General features: G+C 41.1%; 1 protein-coding gene across 5 annotated transcripts in view; it reads left to right on the top strand.

Moving 5' to 3' along the window:
- The window catches only part of grik2 (glutamate receptor, ionotropic, kainate 2), a 326891-nt gene that overhangs the window by 77678 nt on the left and 237761 nt on the right, over positions 1-11452 (top strand). For all 5 annotated transcript variants that reach the window (XM_026183896.1, XM_026183897.1, XM_026183900.1 and 2 more), the window contains one exon: positions 215-472. In XM_026183896.1, coding sequence (XP_026039681.1) covers positions 215-472 — 258 coding nt within the window. The remainder of the gene's footprint in view (positions 1-214; positions 473-11452) is intronic.

Raw genomic sequence — 11452 nt, 5'->3', positions numbered from 1 at the left:
AAACCTTTGAAAAATGACATTTTCATAAGAATGAATAATGATGAATTGTAAATAAATAATTCTGCCCTCATCTGTAATGTATGCAAAGCTGACCTGTGTAATGGTTATCTACATCTATCATGGAGCAGTGGTCTGATGCAGAACACAGATTAATGTTGACGTATTGCATCCGAGGAGCAGCGGGCTAACCAATTTAAATGCTTTGTCTCCCTAGCCTGTGACCAGCTTTCTCTTGGGGTAGCAGCGATTTTCGGTCCCTCTCACAGTTCCTCTGCTAATGCTGTCCAGTCTATTTGTAATGCCCTTGGGGTCCCACACATCCAGACCAAATGGAAGCATCAGGTGTCAGACAACAGAGATGTCTTCTACGTGAGCCTTTATCCAGACTTCTCCTCCCTCAGCCGGGCTATCCTGGACTTGGTCCACTTCTTCAAATGGAAGACGGTGACGGTGGTTTATGATGACAGCACTGGTAAGGCCGCATACACAGTTCTTGTACTGAAAGTTCTTGTCATATATACATTTAAAAAACTTTGAGAGTTTATAAATGTTTTAATAGCATTTCATGCTAAAATCTTTTCACTTGAAAAGATTCCTTCCCAGTATTGAATGTTCAGTTTGTGTTTGGGAAGAGGAAAATAGTAGAGTGGTCTACCGTGAAGGTATGGACATGACTTTTATTTTTGTTGGACAAAAGAACAAAAGCAGGATGGTTAAGTTCAAACTGCATCCAGGAGAGAAGCATCATACTGCTAACAGAAATCCATCTGCACAGATAGCATGCTAAGACAAAGCTAGGCCCTAATCTGCAGCAGGTTACGAACGATGAGCAGGTATTCATGCAGGTAGAAGAATTATTGTGGAAATGACTTTAAGTGTTTTTGGATTAACTTTGAACTTTGCTTTATGTATATACGTAAAAACTAAAAGAGAGATCCCGTATATGTCCTCATTCGTATTGAGATTTGTCTTAATCTAGGTGACTGTGGCCTTTAACCTGTTAACTAATAATTATGGGACAGTTTCTTTCAGATCAGTTTAAAAGTATTGAAACAAATAGATTTAAAAATACTTCCCTCATTGAGTAATTAAGTAACATACTGCAAACTAAGACATAAAGTGTAATACATTACAAACTGCTGAAGTTTTGGAAAATAGAGGGTTAAACTTTTTTTCAGTCTGACCTTTCACACACACATTTTTCACTACAAACTACAAACATTCATTCATGTTTGTAGTTCATGTTTTTAGAGTACATCTTTCAGTGTACTCTAAAAAACAAAAGGTAAATCAAAACTACAGCAGTGCTACAGAATCCAAGAACTCTCTGTGTCACTTGCTTTTACTGAGGTTTTGGCTTGTTGAGTTCATAATCTGTGAGGAAGTAGCTTTTCTCCTTATGCAGTGAATGAAACCTTGTTCAGACTATGAGTCCAGTCTAGGTCACCAGATGACAAATAAGCCAGCAGGCTGGGTACATGGACCATATGCCAGAGGTCAGGGTAAGTGCCAGCATGGAGACAGGCTGCCAGGCCTCCCAGAGTTCCATCCAACAGACAGGCTGCAACTGAACTGGCCTGGATCGAAGAACTGCAGTGCATGTGTTCAGCTAGTGCATGCTTTGTGGAACAAACCAGTAGGCACACGTGATCAGGGAAATCTGCAAATAGCAGATTTTATCAGTGGTTTACTGTCCTTACGTTCTGTTGTGAATAGTCAGGACTAGAGATAAGCAGTGGAAAAGAGGTTTTAAGTCAGCCATAGACACGTGAGATTTGTAGTGTTAGTGACGGTGCGTACACACCGAACGCGATAGACGCGACCAGAGCGTCAGGTTTACATGAAGTCAATGGAGGAGCGCGATGAAGCGCGACTGGGGGTCCCGCGAAAATTCAGAAGCAGATTTGCGTCGTGAAAACGTGTTAGTCACACTTGAAGCGCGAATAGAAATACGCGCGGCAGTTTGTGTGGTGCATTCACGCATATCGCATCTACAGCTTGAGGTGGAAAAATATGAACTCCAGCTTCAAGTCGCGCCGCGACAACCAATCAGGAGCCTGGTCAAAGGGGCAGGTCCAGCCAAAGCTCCTTCTCTTCCACTTTAAGCTGGGTCTTTTTTATTCCTGTCTCCCTGTAAAAAGTTATATTTTATATATTTATGTTTAATGTTTTTCTGTTTGAGAATTTAATGACTAATGTCTCAGTTCTACTACACAGCAAATATTGGCACACAACTTGACATGTAGAATTTATTTCATATTATATCATTTCCTGTTTCATATGTTAGGCTGCCCTCTCTCTATGCCTTCTCCAATTTTGGTGATTAAACAATGCTGGACGCATCTTTAGCTCAGTTGGATGAGCATGTAGTCACATATCGTATGGCTGAGAGCGGGTTTGACTGCGAATGCTGTTAGCTGGCGTTAGCTGAGGTCAGTTCACAGACTGCAGACCGTTTCTAAATACTCAAGTACGCGAGTCTGTACTCACGTTTTCACTAGCCAGGACTTATAAGTTCACACGGGGGTCTGGACTTACCGACTTCCCCAGCTCGATCGCTCTACAACATCATAGCTCCGGGGTTTTACTGCCATCCCCTCTTAATTTAACGGTGATTGATATCTGCAATGGAAACTACACATGACATAGAAATTATATATGATGTAGTAGATCTCTTCAAGAAAAAAAAGATCATTTAAAAGCGTATCTTAAGGACTTTGACTAAATTCTGTTTCATAATGTCTCATAAGCTTCATATAGTTAAGCACAATCACTACATGACAGAAACACAAGCTTCATCTCTCTTAATAAACATAGTCCACATGTATGCCTGAGAAAAAACAAACAGGTGAGACGTTAGAATGCTTTTATTTTTATTTTAGCAAACACTCAAACCTACAACAGACAGCTGCTGGTGTTTGGAAGAGAACGGAACAATATTTAAAATATAATCTCATCATTTTTGGAGCAGCCTTCAAGTATTTTGTTTGTTTGTTTGTGTGTGTGCGTGTGTGTGTCTGTGTGATGGAGTTTATGGGTGGGGCTTTGAAACTGATTGATCCCACAACCGCAGTTAATTAAGTTGTAAAGTGGACACAGCTAGTTCATCCTGGGGTTAACAACAGCTTGATTTTCTGTCTTGGTGATGGGAAATGAGCTCCTGGGTTGACCTACAAACACCTTTACCTGCTCAGTGTCAGCATTTACACAGGTGACTTGATAGTAAATGCAGATAGCCCTGATAGAGGATACTGAGGGCAAACTGAAGCATTGAAGGAGACTGGTTTGAATCATTGAACAGATTCCAGCAGGACTGGGTTTTATTTGTATTTTCTTTCTTGCTGCATTGCTACCTTTAGCTACCTGCCTAAAGTACCAAGACAAAGGCAATGTAGCAGAACATTTCTATTCTATATAATCTCACGGTTTCTTCCTCAGGAGTCCACATCTGCTGCTCTCCACCTGCTTTCCAGAATGGGACATAAAGGGGGGGAACAATCTCTCTTTGTGTGCTGCTTTTCCGCCATGAAGGCGGCAAACAAGCAAATCAATAACAATAATGGTCCTCCTCTAACGGCTCAACTTTGTAATAGCCAAACTGAAATGGCAGCAGCATGTGTTATAGCTCCCCCAGTCAGCCATTACATCCGTACAACAACCAGGAATAGCACTGCTGCAGCTGCTGCTGTTGCAAAGTTTGATTACACCCACAATATATTTGACTGTGTGCTACTTTATGTATCAGTGTGCTCCATGGACCAAATGTGTCCAAGCATCAGGTTTCAGGTATGACCAATGAGTCATTTTGTCTGTTATTACTACACAACCTTTTTCTGAAAAAGACCCTGAGCAGAGTCCAAACATGATTCTACCCATCAAGGTTTCAAGCTCAGTCTCTTACAATGACACATGTGATAAAGCTTAGTGAACTCCTAACTGTTTATAGAGCAAGTTCAATAAAGAGATAGCGTCATCAGCAGATACTGACTGTGGTTCATTCAATTAAGCTATCTGGCAGTTAGACTCTGATGGCCCATCACAGCAAAACAGAATCTCAGTAGCGACAGGAGTTAAGCGGAGAATCCCCCGGAGTCTCGATGCTGGTGGTGGAGATGAAGACGGAGCTTTTAAAAAAACACTATTGAAAGCAAAAACAATCGAGTTATTAGAAAAAGACTTGATACACTAAATTTGAATGATACACTAAACCTGTGAGGTGTTTCCTGCTGTCTTCTTAATGTCTGTCGTTATCATCAGACTCTGTGTACACTGAATGGTGCTCCGGTCTAAAACTGTTTGTTTGTTTGTACTGGCTGTTTATAATTTGAGTATCAGATCTGTGCAGGAAATTGTGACCAGTTGACTGCTTCAACACTGCAGTCAGTAGGTAGATGGAACAGATACACCCCCAGTCCGCTCCTAGTCCAGTCATGGAAGGCTGTTAGAAGAGATTACGAGCTGTTATGGATGGCATGGATTTCAGCAAGAGTGAATGTGTAATAAAAGCAAAACATGACTAAAGCTAGAAAGATCCCAAACTGAGGAAAATGTTCCAGAATACAAATACAATGAGCTGCTGATAGTAGAGAAATATTCCTTCTTTAAGTCTGCCAGTGAACAGCCAAACAGGCTGACAGGGTGAGTTTCACTCAGCCAGTTTGAAGAGGCAGATGGATAATATGACAGGACGTGTTGAAAGGTGTTCCACTCAGGTTTTTTAAGGTCAGTAAATCCTGACGTGGCAAAAAGAAATCTTTGAGCAAAATAAAGTGCTGATGTTTCACGACCCCAGCTAGCCACTGTGCGCGTACGCATGCAGGTCCGAATCCAGGCGAACCTGAAATCTGGTGTGGGCTGCCGTCAGCTCTTAGTTACTTCTGTAGTTACAATTGACATTGACTTTAAACTCAATTCTCCACCATCCATGTGTCAGTTCCCAATAACACACAAAACAGCTCATTGATATTCAGTGATGCTGATACCAGGCTATGGTCTGATTGGCACACTCCTGACTAATCACATCGCAGCAGTGACTTCAGCCTCGTCTCACTGCTCAGCACACATGCACGCTACATACATGCAAGAGTTGAGATTATTTAGCAACGTTTGAGACTCTTAATGGGTGAAAGCCTTCAAATCACAGTCCCATATTTATTTGCTGATTTACTGAATAATAATTATGTGAAAGCTGACACAGTGAGTGGAGAAGAAGAGGCGCAGAGATCTCCTGCTGTTACCCTCCATTCCTCTATCATACATATAGTAACTTATTTGCTCCCATTCTCAAATTCTGTGACAATTTTGGTGTTGATATATGTGATGCAATATGTGAAGAGTACAATTAATTACAGAGACTGAGTTCAGGGAAAGAGCATAAATCATTGAAGTCTGGGTGAATAAATCTAGTTTCCAATAATAAATACATATTTTCTGTTTTAGCTTCCTCACATTTACACCCATACACGTGTTGATGGGGGGGCAGCAGCAGGATGCATGTGCACATTTCTGAAGCTTTGCTTCTGCTTAATCTTTCTCCGGGTTCTCCAAATGTCATTGAACTTAAATAAGCTGTCCAAAGTGGTGAGGGTCAAAGTAACCTTGACCCTGACTCTCAGCAGCTTAGTGACTCATCAGCCAGTACTCCTATCACACATGTGGATCGGCCGTCTGGAGGAGTTACTTCAACATCTCTATGGCCAATGATGATTGATGGCTCAGTAAAAGGAACTCTTCTTCCTCGTCGGGGGCAATGGACTAGAAGGGGAGTTGGATGGTGGAAGGGCTGCTCTCTTATAAGGATATTTATCACAGGTGGACCAATCTGGTTTATGCTCGGGAGACTCCCAGACGGCCCCATAATAAATGCTTAGGGGGGATGAAATATTCATGCAGAGTTAAATATGGATCCACCGTCAATACTGATCAGCGCTGACACTCCTCTTTCCTCCCACCTGAGAATTTTTTGCCAGTATTGCCTGTGCATGCAGATTTTTAAAGGCATGAAGGAGGACTCAGCCATGCAGAAGGGAAGGAGAAATATCTGAGGTGAGGAAGAGCGTTAGAGTGCTGCTGCAACATGTGTTTATGATGGGAAAGTGCAGCAGTCAGGTGTGTCAGCCGGTTTTTATTGGTGTTAACTAACTAATGTTGCGAAATCAGTTTTACCCCGGTTCTTTTTATTCCTCGAGCATCCAGAGACGGCACCGGACTCAGTAGTCATTTTCACAAAACTTTATTCATCTTTACTCATCTTCATTTATCCTCATTTAAGCATGCATCTTCTAGAAGGGAAGACTTGCCAGGCCGGTGCCCCTCTGCAAAATCTTCACCCCTTTGTTAGTTACAGCCAGCTTTATAGAGGCGTCCCCATCATAAACCCCCTCACAGTGTGCTGCAAACTCTGTGTCTGTGTGAGTGCTCGTGTGTGACTGTGTACACATACCTGTATGTATGTGTGTGCACGTGAGTGAGTGTGCGTGACAGTTAAAACACTGTGGGTGTAGGTGACTCCCTAGAGGTCATAAAACCCATCTCCCTTCCAGACCACAGGTATCCAGTTACAAATGTTGAGACCTTTCACAGTCCAACTGGGGGAGGGGTCTCCTACAATCTACTCCTAAGTTCATGACACAGTCAGGCCTTTATTACATTGAGGGCAGTATCTCTACAATAATTCTACATTCTATGTTAACACATTTCTAGACTCTAAAATAAGCTAAACATTCCTACACTAACTAACTAACTAACTAACTAACTAACTAACTGTAAAACAGAGAGCTGTGCTAGGTGCAGAAGCTGTTTCTCTCCTCAGACAGCTCAGGCAACACAAAGAGAAGACGCACAAAGACACGTTTAGTTTCGCTCTGTCGTCTGGAAACACGAAGATTATGGCCGAGAAAATTAGGCTGATTGTTTTAGTGGCAACAGTGTTAGAAGATCTTTACTTACAACACTTCATGAATTTATATAAATCCTGGAGCCACTAAATGGATCAACACAGGTACATCTGTACATGCATCTGTCACAAACACTTACTCCACTGCCACTGATTTTAAGATTTAAATGCACAGCACTCCTTAGTTGTCAAACATTTATTGAATCTATAGGGATGTCAGGCTGTAAGGCTGAGGTCCACCTGTCAACATGAACCCATTCATTATGTTCTTACTGTAAGCTCATGTAGCCTGCTGCATTCTTGCTGAATGTCTTCTTTCTGCACTGCTTCCTGGCTGATTTAGTGAAGAACTGCAAACTGTTATCACTGTAGTTAACATTTAGTCTAAGCTGCCAATAACAAGTGATGGAGGAAGATTTTAAGAACCAGTGCTTTAGTGAAAGTGCACAGGGGATCAATGATCTCAGAGCAGCAGCAGCTTGTCTTGCACTAGTCTCACATCAGTTTCCCACCAAGACCACAAGTTTATTTGCATTGCACCCACTTCAGGTGTCATCAGCCCATTCAGTGGGCATTATTATAGTAATGAGCCCCATAGATGTGGGCCGGTAGGCGTCTTCTATACCCGCTAGACGGTCAGAAAGTTTGTTATCATCCATTAAGATGAAGCATCACTAACAGGATGATGGGAAGACTGCAGAATCCATTGTCACTGCTTTCCGGTGGATACGGCAGCGTTTACAGGTAAGACCATTTAAATGGAGAGATTATGATACGTCAGTGAGTGTCAATGAGAACTGAAAATGTGATGTTATGTGTTGAGAAAGCAGCTTTGAGATGCATTTGTAGATATTGTTACGTGTTTTATCACCTTTACGCTGCTAGCTTAGTTACTGTGCAAAGGTATTGTAGTATGCCGTCGTACAGTGATTACTGTCAGGAGAGAAATATCAGTTTCTCTCCTGACTAAGTTGCTAGTTAATTAAATTAGCAGTAAAATGGTTATTTGCAGCCTGATTCTGAATAAATATCCTGATTATCTTCAATGCATTTTTAGCCAGTATGTGCTAGTTCCACTGCTTCGTTCAAACTGTATCATATCGGCTCAGGATCAATGTAAAATTAAGTTCTGAAAAAAGTCTGGCTCCTTTACTCCTGCATGACAAACCTCAGGCTGGTGTTTGTTGGACCTTCTTTCCTGCTGGCAAACCTGTGAGGCCGTTAGAAACTCACAGTAATGTTTACATCATGCAAAGACTGCCAGACTCTGTAATTCTGTAAATGATCAGTGACTGAGGCTGGCGGTAAACACGTGCTGTCCTCTATACTGTATTTTGTGACTGATTTATTAATACGTTTTATGTTGTTTGTTTATTAATAGAGAGAAGATAGATTTAAGACGTGCAAAGAGAAACACTGTTGCTTTAATACTTTGACCTGTGTTTAGTGCTGCATCAATAATCAACATGTCCCCTTCACATGTCATTGTAGTTTTTGCTGTTGTTCTTTCAGAGATGGATTGGAAATTAAAAAGTCCTTAAAAGATTTTTCTCCTCCCCGACCCTTAAAGCTTCTTCTGACATTCTCAGAAACACAGGTGAGCAACAACCCTTAATATGTGCTTTTAACATATTAGTGATTTATATACCAGCCTTGTATTCGTTTTTCAGGTGGTTTGTTCATCCACAGAAGCTTCATTTGTCACTGTGGGACTGCTGTGTCACCTGAAAAACCATGTCATCCATTCTCACATGATGTTCTGTTTACAGAAGAATTTTAGAGAAATGTATTTGTCTGCCAAAAGGGAAGGCTACAGTGTTTCCATGGATTACCTCTGTATGAATGCGCTTATTAGAGGAAGGCAAGTGTTTGCCCTTTTTTGTTCCTCAGCCACAGTCAGTGCTATCACAGGCAGGTGGTCAACATTAGGAGAAGACAAGAAGTAAAAGGATTTCCAACAGGCAGCTGCAGTGAGGCCACAGCCACCTTACACTGAGACCAGAAAGCATCTGAAAGAAGCTTTTTATGCTAGCTGTTTGTTATTAAAAAATTAAAAATATTTATAAATATATATTTGTAATAGGGGTGCAACGATATTCGTATCGATATTGAACCGTTCGATACAGTGCTTTCGGTTCGGTACGCATATGTATCGAACAATACAACATTTGTAATTTATTTTATCAATTTTCCTTCTGACGATGCTGTCTGTGTTGAGCGCTCAGTGAATCTGCGTTCGACTACTCCGCCTAGGCTGCACTGTCGAGCGCAGATCCACTGAGCGCTCAACACAGACAGGATCGTCAGAAGGAAGAGAGCAGGGCAAGCTAGCGAGACAGAAGTTAAGCTCTCCTTGCAACATGGACCTCCCCCACCCTCATTCAGATCTGGCGTTTGGAATTATTTTGGTTTTCATGTGACGTATGACCCTGAAGGTAAGCGAGTCATGGACTAAAGTAAAACAGTATGTTGGATGTGTCATGCAATGCTCAATTACATGGGTGGGAACTAGTGTGTTAGCGCAGTTAGCTCGTTAACGTGTTGGCCGTCTAGCCCCATGCACGGGGCGATCGGCGGTAGCTCGTTAACGGAGATTTGACGTGTTGTGGCGTTAAGGTCATTTCAACGAGATTAACCTGAAAGCACTAGTGGGAACACAACGAATATGACTGCACATTTACGCCGACATCATCCTAGTGCAAAGACAAGTGGAAGCAGACAAGCAAGCATGCTACTAACTTTAGCCAAGTCATTTAGACAGCCGTTTAATATGCTGCTGAGAATATAGCCCAGAAGAAGCGGATAGTATAGCTTTTATTTTGGAAAGAGACATTTCTCTGTAATAAACTCTCTTTTCCAAAGATGAGTGATTCCTCAATCAGATACAGGGCTTGCAATATCGCTAGCCCGACGTCCCGGAGCTAGCGATTTTTTCAGTCGGGGTACCAAAATCTATCTCTGCCCTGCCCGTCGGGCTATTGTAGGAAAAATATATGTCAATGCTTTTGCATTCTTTCAGAAATGTAGCTGGGTAATTATGTCATTGGCATCGGTGAGCCACTGTCAATATGTGACATATTGAAATTGCGTTTGAATTTGCGCTTGTTTTTTGCTTTCACTTTGCAATCGTGCGAACTGTGTATAGAGAGTGACAGCACTGATCTGTGAGTGATGATAATTTGTGCACCAATTCCTCTGACATCGTCTTATTAATCGTTAGCTTACTATGCAAACATGACAAGTGAAATCTCCCGCAGCTTAAACATGTGAGAGGTTGATCGAGCAGAGAATCACTGAGCTTATGTGAGTGCGCGTGTAAAAGCAGCAGGATATATATTTTAGTTCTGCTGAGCCAAATAAGACAGGTCAGGGTGAAGAAGTGACAGCCAAAGAAAAGCTTACCACAAAACGGAGAAGTTATGACAAATCAGACTATAAGGCAAAAAGAAAGTGCAGCTTTATGGTTTCATGGACAAAAGAATTTCTGTGGCTGCAATATGACGAGCTAAATAACCAGGGCTGCACATAAGTGGTCCGCAGGTGCGCATTCGCTGTCAAAATAAAAAACACGCACAGGGGTTAGGGTTAAATTTAAAAACTGTACTTTTGAGTTAAAATATATATTTATAATTTTAATAAATGACAAATTAAAAAGGCATGAACATTTTTTTTGTATCGAAAAAATATCGAACCGTGACACCAAAGTATCGAACCGAACCGAACCGTGAATTTTGTGTATCGTTGCACCCCTAATTTGTAAAGAGAATTTCAGTGGATTTTCTGTCACATGTATTGTGTTAGCCCTGTGAGAAACTGGCAGCCTGTCCTGCCTTTGTCCTGTGGAAGCTCGGATGGGCTTCATCCTCCTGCGACCATGAACTGGATACATCGTATTCCAATTATGTCATCTGATCATTTACAAACGTAAAGTAGCAGTTTTTACCCGACAGCCATATCCACACTGAACACTGAACTCAAAAACCACTGACTACAAGAGTTATTTATTTATTATGTGTAATATTTATCACTTCTACTTCTTAGTATTACCTCTGCATACATTTCTTATTTATACTATTATTAGGCACGAGATATCCTGACAGTGCACCATAATGTCGTTGCACATTCTAATATAATGAAAATAAGCATTTAATCAAAATATAAGAAATGACAAATTCTAAAAAAATAAACCTGACATTAAAGTATAACTACAGGTTCATTTGTGGACATTTAGTTGAATGTTATTTAGTGACTTTTGCATTTGCCATTTGCAGTGATACACTTTCTTTTTCATCTTCGTTTGTTCTGTAAAATTATTTAAAGTGTAACGACTTCAGACCAAATGTTTGCTACGGTCATTTTGTAGAAGCATTTCTTACGTATCAGTCAGATGCTGCATAGAACGCATGTTGTAACATTATAGTATTATTTGCTGTGTGTAACTGTGGCTATTCAACCTCATTAAACAACACATTCAAGCTGCATGATGCACATAAAACGACTAAAATCATCTTCTTTTTTTGGTTTATTGTCTTTGAACCAGCAGATAAAGCCCGTGGC

The sequence above is a fragment of the Astatotilapia calliptera genome, chromosome 11 (genome assembly GCF_900246225.1).
Source record: "Astatotilapia calliptera chromosome 11, fAstCal1.2, whole genome shotgun sequence".
NCBI classification, from domain to species: Eukaryota; Metazoa; Chordata; class Actinopteri; order Cichliformes; family Cichlidae; genus Astatotilapia; species Astatotilapia calliptera.
The sequence above is the reverse complement of the archived record's forward strand: the minus strand, read 5'-3'. Positions and strand labels throughout refer to the sequence as shown.